Here is a 22,410-nt window from a genome sequence, read left to right on the forward strand (position 1 = left end):
CATTAGTTTATACTGCATGATGTTTGACAACTGTTTCTGCTTGAGTGCATAGTGTTAAAAATATAGAGAGAGAATTTGTGAGGCTCTTCACATATACTATATTGATGCAATCTCTATAGCAACCATGGAAGGTAAGTACTCTTATTGCCAAATTATGTGACCCTGCTTTGCCTGTGACAGTGGATTAGCAAATGGTTTGAGTTGAATTTATGGGTAAGTGTGGCACGACCTCTCAGTCAAAAGTGTGTTTCTTTCCCTTCTCACATTCTCAAAATATTGATAAAGTAAATCACAAGATTTTATTTTGTGGTTATTGAATAAGAAATTTTCCTAACTTTACTACTTTTACGAAAGATACTGTCCTCCCTGTGTCTGCTGAGGCCTCTTTGCAAAGAGTGGGAATTTCTGGCTAGAGAAGAGACTTCTCGATTAAAGGGCCACTTCTTTAATGCTTCTGGCTGAGGGGGGAACGAGCCTTGCCCTGGGCTCATCAGAGCGGGCACATCTTCAAGTGGGCATGTCACTTTCAAAAAGTGTGATATATTAAAAACAATGACTTCCCGTTTAATATTATTGCTTATGGCCCTGACAGCACAGTGATGCCACTTGCTTAATGACATCACTTCCTGCTTAACGACATCACTTCTGGCCCTAGGTCTTTGGGGGATCCCCATAGGTTGTCATACCTAAAAAGGGGTCCTGATGCAAAGAAACTTGGGAACCTCTGATTTACCTATTAATAACGTTAATATATTTAAGTTATAATAAATAAATTTTATAAGTTATAATTTTATAAGTTATAATAAATAAATAAATAAAGTTATAATAAATAAATTTTTCTCCTTTCCCTGAGGGTTGAGATTATAATCAAACTGTTTTAAGAGATTGAATTCAGTGTTCGACAAGTATAATGTGTGAAGTAGATCCAGTAGGAATTACACCCCCCCCAATTATAAATTCCTTAGAGAAAGGCTTTAATAATAATAATACCACCAGTATTTATGTACTAACTTTTTTGTCACTGGATTGCTCCTCCAACTTAGGTTCTAGGTTATTTACATAGGAAGGCTTTACTAAATTCTCATAGGAATTTTTGCAATTACAGGTGCAACCTATTTATCCATGGATTTTTTTATCTTTGGATTTGTCTGTATAAGAATGGGGTGGGGGGAACTGAAAGTCGCACACACCTTTGCCCTGCGCTGGCATCTTGCTCAGTTTCCAGGCAGCCCAAAACACTGCAAAAAGTCTCTGCCTTGCACAGACAGGGAAATAGCCCTGGAGCCATGGAAGAGGTTCCCCTTGCAAAGGAACAGTAAGGCTCCTGGAGCCCCTGAGCCAACTGAGGCTGAAGAGGGGAAGGGGGGGTGGAAAACCTCTGTAGCCAGAACATGTGCAGCAAGGTGGAGCTCTCTCTCTCTCTTGCTCACTCACATACACATATACACAGGGGCAGGTGCAGTAGCAACAGAGAGGATTGCTTTAAAAAACCCAGGGAGTGTTTCCCACCCACCCCTTCAGACTGAGATGGTGCAGGCTCTCTGTGCTCCAGCTTACGGAGGCAAAACAGCCCAGCAAGCAAGTCTTCCCAGCAAGCCAAAGCATGAGATTTAGGCTACAATCTGATCCCCACTTTCCTGGGAGGAAGCCCCATTGACTAGAATGGGACTTACTTCTGAATAGGCAAGCATAGGACTGGGCTCTCAGGCTACAAGCTGATCCACACTTTCCTGGGAATAAGGCCCGTTGACTACAATGGGGCTTACTTCTGAGTAGAAATGCATAGGACTGACTCTTAAAAGCTCAGCATCCCACCTGTGAAAGAAGTGGAGACAGCTGGCAACTGGGAGGGCCGAGTACAGAGCGGAGGAGGGGGAGGCGAAGGAGCAGAGGGGAGAGGATTGATAACAGCTGCCTTAGTTTCCTTCCAGCTCCAAGTGTCAGGCTGCAGCATATTTGTATAACTCTATGGAATTTAGCACAAACCGTTTTTTCTTAAAAACGGGTCATGAATCAGAACTCATGCTTATAAATAGGCTCCACCTGTACAAGTTCTGTCTTCCAAGAATGCCTCATTCCAGATGGAGTCCTTTGCAGTCTGATTCCTTTCTGGCTGCATTCACCCCCCCCCCCCCAGTAGCTGACGGTAGTCCTTAGCTCTCACTGAAGCTGGTCAACTTTCTCCTCTTTCACCAGCTGGGATGACTAATCTTGTCATTATTTTCTGCTGCTCTAGGATACTTCTGGTTATTTCAAAGTGTGTTCCCAGCTGTTCTTCAGGCTTTGTAGGTGGCAGCTCTACCACGCAGCCAGATCTCAGGCCCTTCAGTTTATCAAAATGTAACATTTTTCTGTTTCACAGGCTAGCAAGTGTTGTTGCTGTATATTCTTTCTGAGAATCAGGACAGGTATAAACTTCTTCAGCAGGACTGAAGGAACCTCATATTGGAAAATAGGTGCAGTGCCATGTACAGGACACACAGGGTAGTACACTATCCAGACTACCTGTCCCTGACCTTTGTCCCTCTTTGACCTATGGTGGTGTGTCCCTACCTGGCTTCCTTCGTCCCTCTTCTCTTGCTGATCCTTCAAGCATGCAGACCTCTCTCCTTGAGCTCTGACAACCCATGTGGAGTCAGCCATGCCATAAGGTCTCATACACCCATGCAAAGGAAATAGCTCTATGATTCCTTGTTCTTTAGAATCTGTGCAACCAACACAAATGCACGTACTGGTAATCCGTGGTTTCCTTTTTTCATTTTTTGAAACCTTTTTTCTGCCTTTGTCCTATTTTGTTCTCAGCAGCAGCAGGGGTTGTTGGGTTTGTTCAGGGGGAAAAATAATGCAGAAGATGCTAACTCTTTCAAATGCTTGGAATCCCTTTTCTCATCACTTCACAGTTACTTCTGTGAGGTTGTCTCTACAGAGACTTCTTCCTAGGGTTCAATAAGTGAAAATGAATTCCTGTCTATTTAGGGACCTCCCCCCCCCCCCCCTGAATCCGAAGTGTCCTCCACTGTCAGGGCCCAATCCTATCCAACTTGCCAGCACCGGTGCAGCTGTAATGCAGCCCCAGGGTAAGGGAACAAATGTTCCCATACCTTGAGGAGGTCTCTGTGCATGACTCCCAACCATAAGATGCAGTGCATGCCCCATTGGCACAGCTGCAGCGGCACTGAAAAATTGGGTAGAATTTTGCCCTCAGTGTTTTTTCCAACTGTCCTTTTTCAACTAATGCTTCACCAAGTGACCCAGGCTGAGCAGGAAGGGTTTGGCTGTCTTCTGAGTTCATGGCAGACGTGAGGGTTTGAACTAGGAAAGAAAGTCCTGATTCTGCAGCTCAGTCTCTTAGCCACACAATACCAGCTGTCTGCATCTAACAATACTTTTCATTTCTCAAATGAATCAACATAATGGATGCTTTTGTTGAGTTTTTCAGACAGAAGTGTAGTATCAATTCAAACAGTGTTATGTATAGATAATTGACTTTGCCCCATATCCCTAGTCAGGCAGGTTTCCCCAAAAGATGCATTTCTTCCACCATTAGTGTATTCCTTCCAAGGTTAGTGATAAGACTCTTTCTGATATATTAAAGATAGATTACTTTGCAAAATAACGCTGTGAAGACAATTGATAAGAACTTTGAATGAAAGCATATGGCCAAGTGAGGAAGCAACAATTTCCTTTCCTCACAGATTGAAAATGCCGCTTGTCACAGATTTTTTGTTTGATTGTTGCCTTTGCTCTCTTGACAGAAATCCAATTTAGGGAGGAACTCTGAGACCAACACATCTGTTACCTGTTTTGTGAAGCACAACACTGAAGGCTGCCTTAGATCTATTAGTAAACTCTGAGCTAGCTAGCTAGATAAAGAAATGCATGTGGCATGGAAGTGTATCACCCTGCTTTGGCTTTATGTAGAATGGCATAGTATTTTGCCCCAAGCTAAATGCTCCTAACAGTGCTACTGAATATGATTAGAATATTAAGGAGCATCTATGATCAAGCATGTTGCGTACAAAAATAAATGCTAACCAAGTAGATTTCCACTAAAGAGTTCTTTCTGATCAGGCTTCTTCTTCTTTTAAATCTTCCCTGAATGAAACCTGAATATAATTTCAATGCAATCCATTCAATTCTAGTAGCCACAGTGTGCAATCCTACCCTGCACTGGAGCAGGCAAGCCAAGAGGCTTGCACTGTATCCTGTACAGGTTAGGGGCCCAAGGTGGCTCAGCCAGAGGCAAGGGGAAACGTTTCCCCTTACCTCCAGGTAAGGCGCCTTTGCCCCAATAGATCTCCTTGGACTTGCACCACCTCCCAAGGTGGTACAAGTCCAAGGGCTTGAAGCCACTTCGATCTCCCCGAGAACAGAGGTTGGGATCCAGCATAACTCCTGGAACCCAGCCCCGCCTCCTGCTCCCCATCCACCTGCCCATGGGACCACCCACTGCCCCCCTCCTCTGCCCAGAAACACCTCCCTGCCGCCCATCCCAGAGCTTTGCGTTGGCCCAGCTGGGCTGATGCAAGGCTCACCGAGTAAGCTGCCACAGAGGCTGGATTCAGCCTTTGTGTGGTGACGCACCTTCGTGCACCAATGTGGCTTACTCCTGAGGAGACACAAACATGCTTTATGGCACATTTGTGACCCTCCTGAGCTGGTGCAAGGGCGCTTCAGGATTACGCCCAAAGTCTCCCTTACCTTTTTATTACATGCTATATTGCCAAATGCAAATTCAGACTTGCACTAAGCCATGTGGGCCCCTAGTCCCTTTCCACCACCTCCAGTCCAAAATCCCCTCCTCCTTTTTCCTTATATTACACTTCTCTAAATGGGCTGGTGGCAGCAGCAAAAATTGGAACACACATAGGAAAGAGGGATGTATCACTACCGTAACTACATTTCCCAAAGGCCACCCGGCCCTTGACTCCTGGTCTACTACTGCTTCTGCAGTGTTCCACGTACCACAGAGGGGAATGAATGATCTTTCTGCTGCTGGATATTTCTGCAACTGCTTCCTGTCCAGCCAGGTAAGTTTCCCTTTAAAGGGAAAGTAAGGGATTTGAGAGGGAATGGAAGAATAAACCAGACATTCTTCTCCAACTCTGATAACCGAAGTAGGTTTAGAATTTAGAGGCTCCTAATACTTTTTTCTTCATTGAGGAGGGCATTTTGAACCCCTGAAATTCATGTCAGAGTTCAGATATGGCAAGTGTCACTGGCAGAAAGAACTTGAAAATGATCCACTTCAGAAACAGAGAGGAAGATTAGCCTTTAAAAACTGCTTTTTGTGGTTTAGATCTGAAATATTCCTTCATCTGTTACTTTATTCTCACTCTGGCAGGAAAGCTTTTTGAGCTTTTAAGTAAATGAAATTCTTGCATCAAGCAACTCCTGAAAAATTAATGCTGTATTTAGAGTTCAGAATCCCTAAGGGAAGTTTGATATTCAAACCCACATTCGGAGTATGTCATTGTTATGAACAGTGACAGCTGAAGGTGTGAGTGAAGTCTCTTTGTTCTTGCAAACTGCAAACCTATTTATACTGCATAATAGAACATGAGAGAGCCATTTTCATGATACATTTCCCCATCTATCATCTGCTAGATAGAAAAATTGATTGGCTCCAGCGTATTTTGGTTCAGTAATACTCAACAAGGCATGTTGACTGAATTGTTTTAAGTGTCACTTCTTGGTAAATGGGAAGAAACTAGATTATTTTATATTTACCTTTCATTGGCACAAATTATTGCTTAAAATACAAATTGTTGCAATTTGAGTATCGCATGAAATGTTGATTACTCTATATGTTAAAATGTCATGACTACAGTATTGAAACAGCCTATTATATAATGAACGTTGTTAACTCTTCTTGCCTGCTTGACATGGTTTTTTTCTAGAATGCTGTCATACCTTAGGTATGACTGTTCCCTGTGGGTCTTGAATATTGCATGTGAGTGTAAAAGGGGAGAAAAGGTGCAATCGAACAAACTGAAATCATGAATGTTCATGATTGAATGTTCATGTTCTGACAGGCTTTTCAAGCTCACTTGCAATCATGTAGTTTGGCAGTGGCAGCTGTTGTTTTTTCCTCCCCAAACTATTTGGATGTAAGGACTGTTGTGTTGGCAGTTGTTGTATTATTGTATATTCTATATATTATTGTGTATATATAATATGAGAGAGAGACACCCCTGTGCAAGCTTGATGTTGAACATCATGTACCTCAAGAGAATCACTCTTCACTTGTTTGTATACTAATACAACTTCATGTATTGAATATCATGATCAGAAGATCTCATAGCTCTATCATAGCCCCCACCACCACCACTGATGCAGTTGTGCCCCCGGATTATGCGCTGAATCCTACAGGTAGGGCAGTCCCAGAGGTCTACTCTGGGTAAGGGAACATTTTTTTCATTGCTGGAGAGTATGCTTCCCTTGTCTGAATGGGTCTACATAGACCTGTGCCAGTGATTTTGCTGGACGTACATAATCGCCCTTGTGAAATTTCCCTTGTCTTATCAAAAGTTATCAGATGTTTTGCCTTGGGAAGATATCTTGAAATTCATTTCAAGTTTCATGGTATGTGCATTTCACAAGGGATATGTAGCCCCCCCCCCAAAGTTTCATTTGTCGGACTTCTGTTTAGGCAGCAGCCCAGGCATGAGGGTGCGTGAGGAGCTCTGAGAGCAATAAGGCCTTTTAAATATTATTTTCCTCTTTAACAAGAGCAGAAGTTTCTTTCATCTGCTGCCAGGTGCTGTCTAATTAGCACAGAGGAACAGAAAAAACTGAAATGACCTCGACACAGGAAAATAGTGATAAGAGTTTGTGTACAATCTTCATCTGAAGACTCTGCGGCACGCGAGAAACAATCAATTGTAAGTTATTCCAACTGAAAATAAAGAGATAGAAGTGCCATGGGACGGAAAAGGACTTATCCTCAGGAGGGTGAGGAGGGTGAAAAGTTATTTCCAGCAAGCAAGCAATCCAAGCTTGATGATTTTTTTTCACCAACGAAGTCGTCATTAAAAAAGCAGAACAGCTTTGACCACCTGGAGGCTGTTCTCACAGAGACTTGTGGGGCTCTTTAAGGCAAACTTCTCCTAAGGTTACCCAGGTGGCTAGTGGCTTATCAAGCTCGAAAAGCGTTAATAAACCCAGCGAAAATAAGGACACTGATTTTTTAATACATCAGACATTCCTTGTGGCTGAGATACTTCAAGTAATAACTACTCAGTTTGAGTGTATTACAGACTTGCTCCAGGAGAAGGATAAAAACATTCAGCCAGACAACTTGTTGAAACCTTTGGCATCTGATAGGGAGAATGGATCTACAAACAGAAGGGTTACTCCCGATGTGCAGCCAGATGGTAATATCTTACAGACAACTTCTGGGTTAGATTCTGTTGCTCTCATTTATGATACAAAAAGCCTAGCCATCAATATTTCCCCCTTTATGGGGAGACACATTGATTGGTCCACCAAATGGAGGGCTAGACAACATCTGGCATTTCTCCTCAGGAAGGCTCCTTCAGTGATAGATCTCCAAAAGCTGGAAAGGCTGCCCAGTGAGGGAAACCAGGACCGTTTTCTCCTTTATTTTCAAAAGAATAGTGTTCCAAGATCGCTTTTTGCGCAGGCTCCTGAGTTAATTGGCTTTGGGATCAGGCTACAACGACACTTCTATGATTCCTCATTATAGAAGCTTGCTCTTCCAAATTTCAAGAGAAAAGAAAAGGGCCGATCTCGGAAGCTAAGCAGGGTCAGACCTGGTTAGTAATTGGATGGGAGACTGCATGGGAATACTGGGTGCTGTAGGCTTATACCAGGGGTGCTCACACTTTTTTGGCTCAAGAGCTACTTTGAAACCCAGCAAGGCCCAGAGATCTACCAGAGTTTTTTTTACAATGTTCGCGCCATCATAACATATAACATTTATGTGTACAATGTATGTTGGTGTACCTTGAGCCCCACTGAGTATAACAGGACTTACTCCTGAGTAGACATGCCTAGGATTAGGCTGTGAGGCTGCAATCCTAGCCACACTTACCTGGGAGTAAGCCCCATTGAGTACAGTGGGCCTTACTCCCGGCGTTTCCTCCCAGAGGCACCTGAAGGGGGGGTCGGCACTCCGCAATCTACTCATTTTGCCTCATGATGTACTGGTAGATCGCGATCCACCTATTGAGCACCCCTGGCTTATACCATAGTCTTTCGAGACTGAAGGTTGCCAACCATAAGGAGATAACAGATGATCTGATGTAGACTTCAAATGAGAAATCTGGAGCCCTATGAAGTCTATTAGATCAATCTGCACTATTAGATCCATCTTTGCAAATGGAGCTGACTAATGCAAAACTCTTAAACCCTCCTGCTACTCAGATTAAGTCACCCCCCCCCCATTTCTAATGATGAACTTGATAAGACTGACTTTAAACCTGGCCTGACAGAAGATGAGATGGATGCTAAACTTCTGTCTTCTTTTGGTTCCCTCTCTCCTGAAGAACATGACACTATGACCACATGACCGGTATCATTGGTTTTCTTCCCTAAAGGTATCAAACAGTCATCTACTGCTAATGTTCACCTGCCTGCTTCCAGTTCTTCTGTTTACAATCTGTCAAAGGAGACCCTAAAGAATAAGGGACTGTCCTCTGTGGAGGGGCCTCAACCCCAGTTGGAACCAACTGTTATAATCATTAAGGTCCAATGTGATTGTTTTGTCGGATAACCCTGAACTTTCTATGATAATTGAAGAAAATAACACTGATCAACAGCAGGGATCAACAGCTGTGGAAACCCCCTTGTCAGGGGCAGGCCATTTCTGTTCTTTGTTTGCTTACTTGTATTTATGTTTATGCCTAATAAAGGTTAATGATGATGAGTTTCATTTGTCATATAGAAACTCTTTTGGCTTTCCTTGAAAATGTTCAGATGTTTCCTTTTGGGGCGGAACCTGAAAATTCACCCCAGAGCTAAGTTTTTGAAAATTCTGCATCCTTTGTATCACTTCACATAGCTGAAATCATTTTAATTGATTACATAGTAAGCTGATAAAATAAAATAGTTTAGTAAAGATAAGTTTAGCACATCCCTGGTTCTAGGTGCAACATAAAGCCAACTAAGGGTAAAACCTCATAGCAAGTTGTAATATTTGGAAAGGTGTGCAACTCACATTTGATTTGTCAGTTGAACTATATATTTTTTTTTTGAGAATTGGGACCAATGGCAGACTGCACTGGGACCCTTGGGCAAGAAAAAATTGGGGTCCCATGCACATATGTAGCATGTGCATGTACCAAACTACCCCCTCCCATGCACTTCTGATCCACAGTTTTGCTGTTTCCTGTCTAACCTTGGCCTAACACATAATAAGTAGTGGGTAGGAACTCCTCCAGCTCTGGTAAGCTCTCAACCTTCCATAATCCCTGTGAATAATGTTGGGGACCATAGGAAGAGGTCCCTTGACCCCTGCAGTTGAGGAAGGAGGAAGTACTAGTGTGGGCACTTCTCTCTTTCAATCCAATGAGCAATCTATCCCCTTTTTACCTTTCTGGCTATCTAAAAAGGAGGCAAATCAAACCAATTCCCTCATATTGCCCTGGTGGTACTCAGGATGGAGTGACCAGAAACACTTCTTTACTCATCCAAGCTGCTGGGAAGGTAAAGGAGCTCAGTCTCTCTTCACTTACTCCCCTTCTCAGCCCAAGGAGGTAGCAGCTGCCTCTGTTGTCCTACTCTTCCTCTGAGAAGCCTAATTATAGATGGGGAGAAAAGGAGAAAGCCATGAAGGTGTGAGTGGCTCACTTGGGTGACTTGCACTGCCACTTCCTGCACACTACCAGGGTCACTAACATGGGTCCTTAGTAACTTGTGGGCCCTGTGCCGGTGCCCAACAACCCCTGATGTCCATCCGTTGATAAGCGTATGAAGGCATCTGGCCTAGATACCTTTAAAAGGAAATTGAACAAATTTCTGGAGGAAAAGTCCATCACGGGCTACAAGCTATAATGTGTATGTACAACCTCTTGATTTTAGAAATGGGCTATGTCACATTACCAGATGCAGGGGAGGACACCAGGATGCCGGTCTCTTGTTGTCTTGTGTGCTCCCTTGGGCATTTGGCGGGCCACTGTGAGATACAGGAAGCTGGATTAGATGAACCTATGACCTGATCCAGTAGGGCTGTTCTTATGAGGAAATTCCTGTGAATTGCAAGCATCCTGGAGAAAGGGGCACAAAGCATCAGATTTCCATCCCTAGGTTCCCTGGCAGCATATATGCCAGGCTTTTAAATGCCACTGGTAAAATGGCAAATTTGCTAGTCTTTCAATGGGTTCTCTGAGGGAACACCTTTACATTCCCCCATGAAAGTGTGTGGTTGCCAGGGGTGCTGTTGTGGTGGAGTTAAACCTGCCCCAATGCTCTGACTTAAAAACCTACCTTTGCCTGGAACAGGTTTTCAACTCCACCCAACTGTATCAACAGTGGACACAATGGTCTAAAATGTCTATCCTTTTGGATTTTCCAAGCTAGCAAGTATGTATTGGAAATTTGTAATAGGTAACCATATTAGTACTGTTTATTATTCCTATGTATAAATGTACTTGGTAATTAGGATGCCATCTCCTAAGTGGAGGGACCATTTTCTTTTTCAATGTTTTATCTATATTTGTCTCTGGAGAATGAAATGGGGTTTGTAAATAATTTGAATATTGCAGAAATAATTTTCTAAGAATGTCTTACTCAGATGGAAGGAGTTGCATCACACAAGTGAAGAAGAGCAATTTTTGCAGACTCCCATTCCTTTTGTAGTCCCCTGCATGTGCATGCACACATGCCCATTGTACAACAAAACTTTTGTTTGTTCAAGTCTGTTTCCTACGAACTAATATAATTAATCAGTCCTAAGAAACAAAAAGTCCAACTGAAATAATACGTTAAGACTTAGCAGTCCTTCCAATCAAGGCAACAATAGTAACAATCCTAGCAAACCGCTGACAAAATGTTATTGTTTTGAATTATTACCTTTGTTCGATAGATGCCAACCTTTTCTGAAATAGTATGGAAGTACTTTCATGGTAGAATTGTTATGAGAATTGATAGAAGGGAAGAACGTAGAAAATAATTATCTACCTTTTCTACTTTTTTCATAAGACAGACACCAAGCTTACTTTGTCAACAATGCAGTTTTGAAATTCTAGCATGCAAATTCCAAATCTGGTTTTTGTTGTTGATGATGTTAGGAGGAGGAGGAGGAGGTGCAGGAGCAGGTATTTCCTCCAGGGCAGTCAGACATCTCTGCATTTTTACCTTTAACCTGTCTTGATTAAGCCTCTCTCTCTTCACTTTATTTTTAAAACACCTGACCTTTTAGCTCAATTCCCTTGGGGATCTCTGGGTTCTTGTGGGTTTTGGCACACTGCTTTGACATTTAGGTCTAAAGAGACTTCTATCTTCCCATAGTGATTTATTGCAGTGATTTATTTTGGTAGGAATTGTATTTCCTTAGGAAACTCATGTTGTGTGCATCGCATACACCGAGGTGTGTCACAGAGATCCATAAAGAATCAAATTTCTAAGTTTGTAAGGCAACGACAATTTTGTTTGTCTCAGATTTTATAATTTTATATTGTAAAGGCATCATTTATTTTTTTCTACATTCTCTTTAGCAGGAATTGTGTAGATGGGAATTTCTGATATTAAAATACTGTCCTCTGGAAACCTCAACACAGGCCTTCTTTGTATGAAGTAGTAGTGCCACCGCCCCCCCACCTTTTCAGTAGGGCTTTGGTGCAATAAATATTCCCAGTACATTTTGTCAATTGGTTGCAGTGCACCTATACTCTATACTGGTATGATATGATATGTGTTCCCAAAGCAGAAAAATGTGGAGGATCATTACTATAATATGATTATGCTCTAACCCTAACTATGGCTCAACATAGATGTTCTACTGGTAATCTCTTAATAATGATTGAGGGCCCAATTCTATCCATCTTTCCAGCTCCTGTGTAGCCCCAATGTAGCCCCATAGTAAGGGAACACATGTTCCCATACCTTGAGAAGGCCCCAGTGACTGCCCCTCCACCACAGGATGCAGTGTACACCCCATTGGCACAATTGCACCAGCACTAGAAAATTGGATAGGATTGGGCCCTTGGAGACTGGAAATGAGCAATGGGCTTGCTTTTTTTTTTTTTTCCTCTTCACACTTCTTTTACATTTTGTTACTTCTTTTCCCTCTTGTCCTGAACCATGGTTACATCTGAATTGCTACTTACTGAAGAAGTGAAGTTGTATGAGATGAGCTAGATCAGTGTTTCTCAATGTTTGTTCCCCTCTGCACCACTTCACATGGTTGACCTATTAGAGGTTCCTCTGGAAGTAACTGGTGTTGACATCATCACCAGTTACATCCGGATTGGGAGGCCAGACGTGATGCAACAAACACCAGTAAGAGGCTCTGGGTGGATGGGAGGGCTTTTTTGAGTGTGAGAAAAACACATGCCACTGAGTGGAGCCTCCTACTGCTGCTTGTCATGTTGCATTGCTGGTCTTGCTGCTAGGCAGTGCGGGACTGGGGGTCCTGAGTGTACCATCAGACACCATCTCAGTTACCACTGGTGGTACGAGTACCACTGGTGGAGAAACACTGAGCTAGATCAGTATATATGAGTAACAGTGGCTGTAAATGGCGTCCTCCAACACTAAACAGAGGTACAACCTGTTTTTCTTGGTTATAGTTTGTTAACTGTACCCTTGTCTGATATGAACAACTTCCTGCTTCTGTTCTGCTGGTATAACACAGCAAGCAATTTATCATACAGTAAGGTCATAATATAGTACTGCTTGTAAGTCTGTTGTTGTACTAACAGTTTTACAAAAATGCAACTCTACTGTGTATTTGACTACACATGTGTGTTGTTTAGCAGTGTTCCAACCAATGGCAGACCACATATGCAACGGTTCGTTGCTTTTTTACTGTACAGTAGCTGAAAACCTTACCGCAATACTGGTGGTGTCCTTAGGAAACCCCAGAGACCTCTTCCAGGTTGTGCTTGGTCTCCATGGGCCTCAGAATGATCCACAGAAGCTTCAGGAAGCTACTTCCAGTTTTTGGAAACTACCTCCTGTTTACTTCTAAACACCAGAAGTACCTTTGGGATGCACCTGCAGACCATTCTGAGGTCTATGGAGGCCCACCCATGATCTTGAGGCCTCTGGAGCCTCCTGAGGACACCACCAGCACCAACAAGACAAGTTTTTATACATTTTTTATTTAACAACATCTGTTAACAATGGGGTGGCTAGAATGTAACCCCATTGTTAAGCGGCACACACCTGTAATTGATTCCCTCAACTATGCAAATTCTGTTAACCATGGTGAATGCTACTGAAACTAGTTTGCAAATCCTTGTGTATCTGGTCATCATCCATGGAGTAATAAACTCTTAAAGCATAATTAAACCCAGTAAGAGAAGAGAGAAAGAAGGGATTGTGCTACTCCTGATCTCATAATTTAACTACTGACTGGCAGTATTAGGTCTGCACCAAACCAAATTAGTTTTCCTGTACAGGAAAAAAAGGTGTCCCTATTCCCTTTGTACTAAGAAAGCAATAAGAATTTTCATCAGTTCTGAATCCTGGGGATTAGCCCCTGTTTTGTAAAGTTCATTAAATCTATCACTGAGGCTGCAATCCTAACCACACTTTCTTGAGAGTAAACCCCATTGAACAAAATAGGACTCACTTCTGAGTAGACCTGGTTAGGATTGTGCCCTGAGGGAATAGCAGATTTGGGTAGTTGTAATGTACAAATGACTTCCAAAGAATGAGTACTTTAGGCCTTTTAGTTTGGGCCATACTGATAATTGTTGGATTAACTTTTTTTTAATGTGGAGCAATACATAGTAGAGCTAAATTGTTTGGTTACAATTCAACAAGTTGCTTGATCTACTACTGTGTTTTAGTCCTAAATGATCACTGGAACAGCATAAATTGCCTGTAGTCAGTGAAGTTTCTCATCTCTCAGACTGGTTTGCTTCTGTTCATGTGATCTATTATCTACACTTACATTGCTGAAAACATCAATACAATTCTGAAAGCGATAAAACTACAATGGAACAGTTTATGGTCACATAGTTTGTACATAGCCAAAGGGAACAATAGTAAATAGGTACGTAGTGCGCTCGGTTTTCATGTATTGATCTAGGAAAATATGTTTTCCTTACATTTAAACAGCTGTAGTTACTTCATGTGTATTCATAAATCTACACTTGACAAATATATGATTTCCATAGGATAGCATTACCATCCCAGGATATTGCTCACAATCCAAATGGATTGTAGTGTTCTTAAGAAGGCAAGAATAGTAATTCTGTATGTTGGTTTACTGCTCTTTGTAGTGTAATAGTGGATATCTTTCTTTTAATATGGCACATCTCTGAATAAGGAAAGTAAATGTTACTGATATTTTAAGTAATATAAGGTATACAGGTGTTTTAATTTCTGTATGTTTATAAATCAAATAAAATCAAGCATGTAATAACTTCAAAATCCTAGACAATTGCATCAGGTTCCTAGGTGCTGGCCCCACAGAGGATTCAAAAAGAATTTTGGAAATGTAGCCACCAGCATAAGGATGTTTTAGGTGCTTGGGATTTTTGCAGCCCTGATAGCATTGTTGATATCTATCGGAGGACATAACTGTTCTGGACAGAAAACTTGTACGCCTTGTGTTCCTTGTGGTGCCTTGTATGGGGGCTCAATTTCTGTTATTACTCTGTCTTGCATCCTTTTTTGTTGGGGGGCACTGTTTCCTTTGTTGCTTACTTCCCTTCAACTAATTCAAATCACTACACTGTTGTTTAAAACGTTAGGATGTGACTTTTTATTGTCATGCCAGAATCATGATTTATTGTGTAATCTATGTATAGGATAACTGGTTCCTAACATTCACTTTTTATCTTGTTCTTAAATGCCCAGCTCTACCACATTTAGGGCTGACCAGCACATATCAGTAATAGCCCAGCCCTAACCGTTGCTTGACCAGGCAGGCCAAGTGGCCTGTGCTATATCCAGCACAGGTTAGGAGGTGGCTGTGGGCAACTTGGAGTAAGGGAATATTTATCCCCTTGCCCCATGTTGCACATCAGCCATCCTGATGGGGCTACTTGGACCTGCGCCAGTGAAATTGTGCAAATCCGAGCAGTCTGGTGTCATGCTGGGCTGGCCAGGAGTGGGATTAGGGTACAACCTAAGTTGCCCAGACCAGTTCCACCCCCCTCCCATGCCCAGTCTGCCCATTGTCCCTTTCTCAACTGTCTCCGAGCCCCCCACACTGGCCTCCAAAGGCAGGCACTTACTTATCCCCTCCACCACTGGATCTGGCACAGGGAGGCTGGCATATGTACTTGCACTGGCCCACCTGGCTCATGAGTTGTCAAGGGGACTTGTGCCAGCCTTACCTATGGTTAGGATTGCATTCCCAATGTGTCCGTGTTAAAGGCTTAGATTTAGCGTTAGTGTTAAAGGCTTAGATGAGCCCAGCTCCATGGGCTCATGATTTGGACTGGGACCATACTGCGGAGGGAGGATATGTTTAACCCTTTATCTCAGTGTCCTTTTCCTGTGGATAAGAGCATATACAAAGTAAATATTTTATTGTTAAAAATGCCATTTGTTACAATGGTACAAATAACTGTTTCACAAAGTTGATATTTAGTAGGAAAACAACATGGAGTAAAGAGTTAAATATCCCCTATCTTCATATTGCAGTCCTGATCCAAATTGCAGCTGCTACACTAGAATGAACATAAGCCAGCAACTACATATGAGGCATTTCGTATCAGGGGAGGGCTATATAAATACAGGGATGGGAGCTAGCTCAGTTCTCAAAGCCTCCTGTTAAATTCAGTGGGAAAAACTCAACTATCTGCAATATCCAGCATCGTGAGAGGAGGGGAAAGCTGTCTGTCATTCCAGATACTGGGTGTGGTTCACAACTGCATCAATCAAACTTCTAGGATATTTAATCTAGCCTTCAGTATGAGGTAGGAAGGTAACATTACAGCATTTTAAAAATGTGTTAGTACATGCAGACATGCAGTGTGAATGAGAAATATCTTCCCACAGGAAACATACATCTCAATTTATTCTGTTGTTTCCCTGCCTGTGCAGATTTTTCAATACTAGGTTTGTTGGGTTTTTTTCACTTGTAAGATATTGATTCTTATTATATTCTGTGTCTGCGAGCAGTAAAATATGTTAAAGGGGTGCATTTCATGAGACTTAATACTAATATCCCTGTTAGCCACAGCATAGCACCATTTGTTATCCCCGTGAATCTCTCTGGCATGTTTGGGGAGATTAATATTCCACTCTCATTCTCCTTTCAGTGCAGCAACCTTGGGGCCTGGCTCCTAGAACCTGATTAACTTGTATGCCATTATTTAGTGCCACAGAATGAATTTTGGAATATATTAGCTTCCTTTTTTCTCTTTGACAGATGCAAGACAAAAGTCTACCCTGATGAACTACCAAACACAAGTGTGGTCATAGTATTTCATAATGAAGCCTGGAGCACTTTACTTCGAACTATTTACAGCGTTATAAATCGGTCACCGCACTATCTCCTTTCTGAGATCATCTTGGTAGATGACGCCAGTGAAAGAGGTATGAATGAGTAGGAACAAGGTTACAAAAGAACTACTAGTTTCAGAGTAACATTGTGGCAAGATGATAGGGAAAAAAATGTGGTGGTTTTTAAAGGAAACTTCCTTGGCACTGCTTTGAAAATCTTTGCTGTTTTTATGCCTAGGGAGCTTGGGGCAACTAAATGGACAACAGTTAGAACAACAATGAATGAAAATGTGTATTTAAACACTGAACACAGGCTACACCTAATTTTAGAGCCCCTTCCATGAAGATGGTGATGGCAGGAAGGGTCTGCAGGCACACCAAAAGAACCACTTTTGTCTGGTTCAGGACCAGACCAATGCTGAACGTTTAAAAATGGATGAACCTTTTTGTTTAAAGGGGCCAGACATTGTCTAAAGGGGCCAGATGTCATTTAATTTTGTTGAGGACCGGGAAGCAGCCCACATGGAGCTTGGCTTGGGAGGCCGCTGTGAGATATAGGAAGCTGGACTAGATGGGCCTATGGCCTGATCCAGTGGGGCTGTTCTTATGTTCTTATGAGGCAAAGCCCAGTTTACTGCATGCCAGATGGGGAATGGTGGAGTCACCCGCCAGGCTTGCGGAGTCCCTGTGCCACTTGCAGGAGTCTTTGCCTCCCAAATTGAGCTTTGTGGAGGCTGCTTCTGGGTGCTTGGCGATGTAAACAACATATGGCCACTTTAACCAATGGCCACTTCCAGCTGCTCAGTAAAGACAAAAGAAGAAAGCGGCGAAAGTCAAGGCGATGAAACTCAAGGTATTGCCATACTTGCCGTCATCACTGCATCTTTCCTGTGTCATCCAGCAGATCTGCTCCAAGTGATGAGGGTCTTGTTGAAATGTTGACCCCCTGGGGCAAGATAGAGGAGCCCTTGGCAGCCCACTGTGACCAATTTGCAAAACACTTGCCAGATAAAATCAATTGGATTAACTCCAACTTGACTTCCCTTTAACTGCAGTTTTTGCTACGTAATGAAAGTTTCCTCTTCTCAAATTTCCACTTGCCAGTTTTTATGAATACTTTTCTGTTTTCTGAAGAGGTGGACAAAATTCTTAAAGAAGGGAGGCCTACCAGCTGCTTGCTCAGTTCTTGCCCACTCTGGCATTTTAGATCTGTTGGGGGATATTTGTTCAGTTACTGGGGAGGCTGTTAGGCAGAGGTTAATCTTTGACTTTAAGAAGAAATTTTGTGGAACTTGTATTTAGGATTCCTTATTAGGTTCTACTGCTCCAAACAATATTTTATTTATTTTAATCTGTATGCCACTTTTTATCAAAAAAATGACCTCAGAGCAGCAGCTGACATTGCTTTGAAGAGCATTTGAAAAGTTTAGTCAGACAAAACACAGGCTGCAGTTCGATACACACTTACCTGGGACTGAGTCTCATTGAACAAAATGGGACTTACTTTGAGTAGACATGCATAGGATTACATTGTAATAGCACATTCCTTTACATGTTTATTCAGAAGTAAGACTCATTAAATGCAATCGGACGTACTTCCAGGAAAGTGTGTATGGCAACCTGAGAGCAGTTGGAACTGGAACTTGGAGCAGTTGACTCCTTTATACAGGTGGGTTGGCATCCACTGATTTGATCCACATCTTGAAAATATGAACAGGATTTGAACATTTTCTCTTGTGTTATTTGCAGCTAATGAGTTTCTGTGTGATAACAAAGTACTTATTTCTGACCATTACGTGCTTAATGATGTCACTTCCAGCCCTCAGCAGGCACCATGAATGCTAACTTGGCCCTCGGTATGAAATGTGTTTGGCGACCCTGGTCTATACTTTGTAACGAGGCATTTAAAGGATGACCCTGGTACCAACTGAGTGTTCCAGAACAGAACCCCAGAGCAAGGCTGCTGTAACTCCTGTAAATAGGTGGGCTCATATTGGCAGTATACAATCATATATCCTGGTTCCCAGGCATTTAAAACTTGAAAAACACAGAAATTATACTGTGAATTGAGCAGAGAAACAAACTGGATGCCAAAGGAGATAGTAATACAGGTGGCAGTGGTGTAGCTAGGTCATTTGACACCCAGGGCCCATAAACTTTTGTCACCTCCCATATGACAACATTAATTTGTCAGCAGGTAAGGGTGCCTGCCAGGATGGGGAGTGAAATCAGGTGCCAGTTGGAATGGGAGCCCAGGTCTACCCAGCAGGTAGATCTGAGGTTCCACCTGTCAGTGGTATAGCTAGCAGGGGGGCAGGGGGCAATCTACCCCTGGTGCCACCCATAGGGTGGTGACACTGCTAATAACCAAAATCGCTAGAATTGCGATGATAAAAATTCCTAAAATAGGAAAAATACTATCATGCTATACCATTCAATGTGTAATTTACAGCAGAATGCAAATCAAATCAAGTCAAAAACTTTTATTGGCGTAAAGCAGCAGAATGCAGTGAAACAAACTGGAGTGAAATATATCCATTCTATCAAAAGGTATGACAAAAAAACAGAAAACAAAGTGCAACTCTTATGTAAAATAAAGTATAATTTCCTTAACTCAGAACAGACCAATGAGACTGATTGTTCAAAGAGCCAATGGCATGTTATGTCACAGCATGGAACCAATAAGGTTTTAGCAAGGTGGCACCCAGGGCAGTGACACCAGGGTTGGATCTAATGTTTGTATTTAGTTGGACATGAGCACAAAACTCCAGATCCCAGGTCAACCAGTCAGATAGACTTGAGCTCCTGATTGAACTTTGGCCTGTGTGACCAAATTTTGCTGGGCCGGTAGACCTGGGCTCCCATATGAACTTGGAGCCCAGATCTACCTGCCAGGTATACCTGGACTCTCATTCTGACTGCCCTCTGGAGCCACCTCTTCCACGCGGGTAGACTTGGCCTCCTGTCCGGACTTGGAGCCCAGAAATACTATCTGGGTAGACCTGGGCTCCCATTCCAACTGCCCTCTGGAGCCCTAGGTAGGTAGACCTGGGCTCCTATCTGGACTTGGAGCGCAGATCTACCTGCCAGATAGACTTGGACTCCCATTCTGACTGGCATCAACCTGGCAGAAGACCTTACCTGCAGACAAATGAATTTTGTCAGCAGGGGTGACAAAAATTTATGGACCCTGGATGTAAACTGACCTAGCGATGCCACTGCCACCTATATTACTATTTCATTTGGTGTCTAGTTTGTTTCTCTGCTCAGTTTACAGTATTGTTTTTGTCCTTTTCAAGTTTTAAATGCCTTGGAACCAGGATATATAATTGTCTACTGCCAATATGAGCCCACCTACTTACATGAGTTACCTGAGCCTTGGTCTGTGTCCCTCTTCCATAAGCAGTAGGGTGGATGGCCATTGAGGACAAGACCTTTTCAGTAGGTGTCAAATCTCCTTATCTGGGAAATTTGTTTGTCCGCATCATTTCTGCTCTTTAGTGCATACTGAAACTTTTATTAGAACGTTGCATAGTGATGATGATGATGATAACAATAAAGTTAAAATGCATTTGAAAATACAGTAACTTACATTGGCCATGCTGCTCCTCACTGTTAGTGTCTCTTTGTCTCTTTCAACTGTGTTGCTCCTAAAACAGCATTTTTTTTTAATTTGGCATTTAAGATGCTTTAGGTGTTTTATGAACATATGTTGCTACCTTAACCCATTTCCGTCCAGCCCACACATGTACACTTTTGATCCCTGTTGTATATATGCATTGTTGGGCAGAAATGGCTTAATCAAACTATTGGTCCATAGAGCTCAGTTCTGGGAGTGTCTGGGATCTTTTCCAGTTCTCCCTAGAGATGCTGGGGATTAAATCTGGGACATTTTGTAAGCAAAGTCTGTGCCCTGCTGCTTAACTACAGCCCTTCATCTAGAATGGTGGTGTAGGAATATTTTTAATATTACTATACCTTTCAATACTTGAGCTTTCACCACAATCCTTGTACAGGCCAAACCTCATTATGAGCAGGGGTTTCGTTTCTCTGCTGATTAAAAAAATTTGTGTTTAGTCAAATCAGAAATGACGTTTTTCTAGCAGTGGCAGAAATCTGCTGTAAAAACGTCCCTTTAAATGCTACTGCCACCACTCTGCACTCCTCACAAGCCAGTCTTGGCTCAAAGAGACATCCCTAGCAGCGCTTCTGTGAAGTGACTGGTTGGGATCAGCCAGTCCCCTCAGCTGCTTGCTTGCTTTGGGGCTCGCTCCCATCCCCTTAAAAACATTGAAACCAGAGGAAAGTTTTGGCTTCTGTTTCCTTGTGTGTTGGGGGTCAAGGGAAGCTGTGTGGTTGGCTGACTTCATCTTGTGGGTGAAGAGGAACTGGAACCATGCAAAGACCCCTTGTTTAAATGTTCTTAAGGGAATGTGAGTGAACCCAAAAGCAAGCGAGTAGCCAGTTGCTTCACAGAAGTGCCCCAGGGATATCTGTTTAAACTTCCCTTCAAGCTGAGACCAGTGTGTGAAGAGGTGGCAGACCCATGAGGGGCAAAGAGTGGCAGCAGCAGCAGCAGCAGCAGCAAGGGGGGAAAGGGGACCGTGGGGCTTTAGGAACCATGGTGGATGTGTGGCAAGGTGCTTCAGTTGGGTAGCTTCCTCAATGGAAGGGGGGCAGCCCGATCCAGAAATAGCTTCCCAGAGCGCCTGAAGACTGCCCACCAGCTTCCCGTGCTTCCCCCCCATAACACATGTATTTCTTGCTGAAAAACATTTAAAGGGACGTTTTTTAGCAGCTCAATGTGGATGGCCATCTGTGTTGAGTCAAATCCGCGGATGCAAAATTAGTTGTTAATGAGGCTCAACCTGTAATCCTGTTTTCTTCTGCTCCATCCTAATGTACTGCCTTCCGAATGGAAGTGCGTTGGGCAGCAAGTCACACTGGTTACATCTCTTTTTATACATCTCAAGGAGCATTATTTTCTTGCTTGGAAAGTCAGTCAGCTCTGTGAAGAGCCTGCTACAGCCGATTAATGACTTGGCCATTGTAGGCTTTGCAAGGCATGATAAGTGATGTGTATTGCCGCAGGTGGGAGAAAAACAATCTTGGCAAATATTTTAAGAAGGTTCCAGTTCGCTTGAGACAGATTGTTTCTAACAATCCAGCAGAAACCAGTTCTGTTTTGCTTCACCAGCATCAGCAGTGGCAGTTGGGGTGGCACCTTTTTGCAAAAAGTTGCAAGAAGTATTTTCTTTTCTGTTGTACCAGGAATGTCCCATCACTATGGACAACTTAGCCATGAAGTGACGTGGGTGGGTAGTGGAAAGAATAACCATTTCAGGGTGTTGGTCATTTTCGGTCTTCCAGTGCCTCCCTCCTTCTACAGTTGCAAGCTGCATTGATCCATCGCTCCCTACTCACTAGAATGAGATCCCACGCTCCATCTTCATATGGAGTTTAGGGTCTAAAGGAAACATGTCCCTATGAACTCACTGCAAGAAAGGAGTGCTTCTCTATCCAGCCCCTTACTCCATGCTCACGCAACATTTAATGTTTAAAGGGACCTCTCTTCCCTTTAGTACTGTGGTTTTCAAACTCCCAGGGAGTTTGAAAGCTGCAGTAAGTTCTTGCAGGGGGAGGCAGCGGGGGCGGGGGGAGGCAGCAGCGCAATCTCCAGGATTGTGCCACTCAGGGGGGCTGCACGGGTTTGGGTTCACTTATCCGAGCCTCCTGTGTCCTCCCGGGGGTGCGGGGAACCCTGCGCTACTGTCCGCAGGGCTCCCCGATGCTTCACAAGTGAAGCACGCTCTGCTTCCG

At 43.0% G+C, this 22,410-nt stretch overlaps 1 protein-coding gene across 7 annotated transcripts in view; it reads left to right on the forward strand.

Moving 5' to 3' along the window:
- GALNT13 (polypeptide N-acetylgalactosaminyltransferase 13) overlaps positions 1-22,410 on the forward strand; it is a 226,074-nt gene that overhangs the window by 93,198 nt on the left and 110,466 nt on the right. For all 7 annotated transcript variants that reach the window (XM_066633827.1, XM_066633844.1, XM_066633854.1 and 4 more), the window contains one exon: positions 16,517-16,683. In XM_066633827.1, coding sequence (XP_066489924.1) covers positions 16,517-16,683 — 167 coding nt within the window. The remainder of the gene's footprint in view (positions 1-16,516; positions 16,684-22,410) is intronic.

Source organism: Tiliqua scincoides, chromosome 1 (genome assembly GCF_035046505.1).
Source record: "Tiliqua scincoides isolate rTilSci1 chromosome 1, rTilSci1.hap2, whole genome shotgun sequence".
Taxonomy (NCBI): Eukaryota; Metazoa; Chordata; class Lepidosauria; order Squamata; family Scincidae; genus Tiliqua; species Tiliqua scincoides.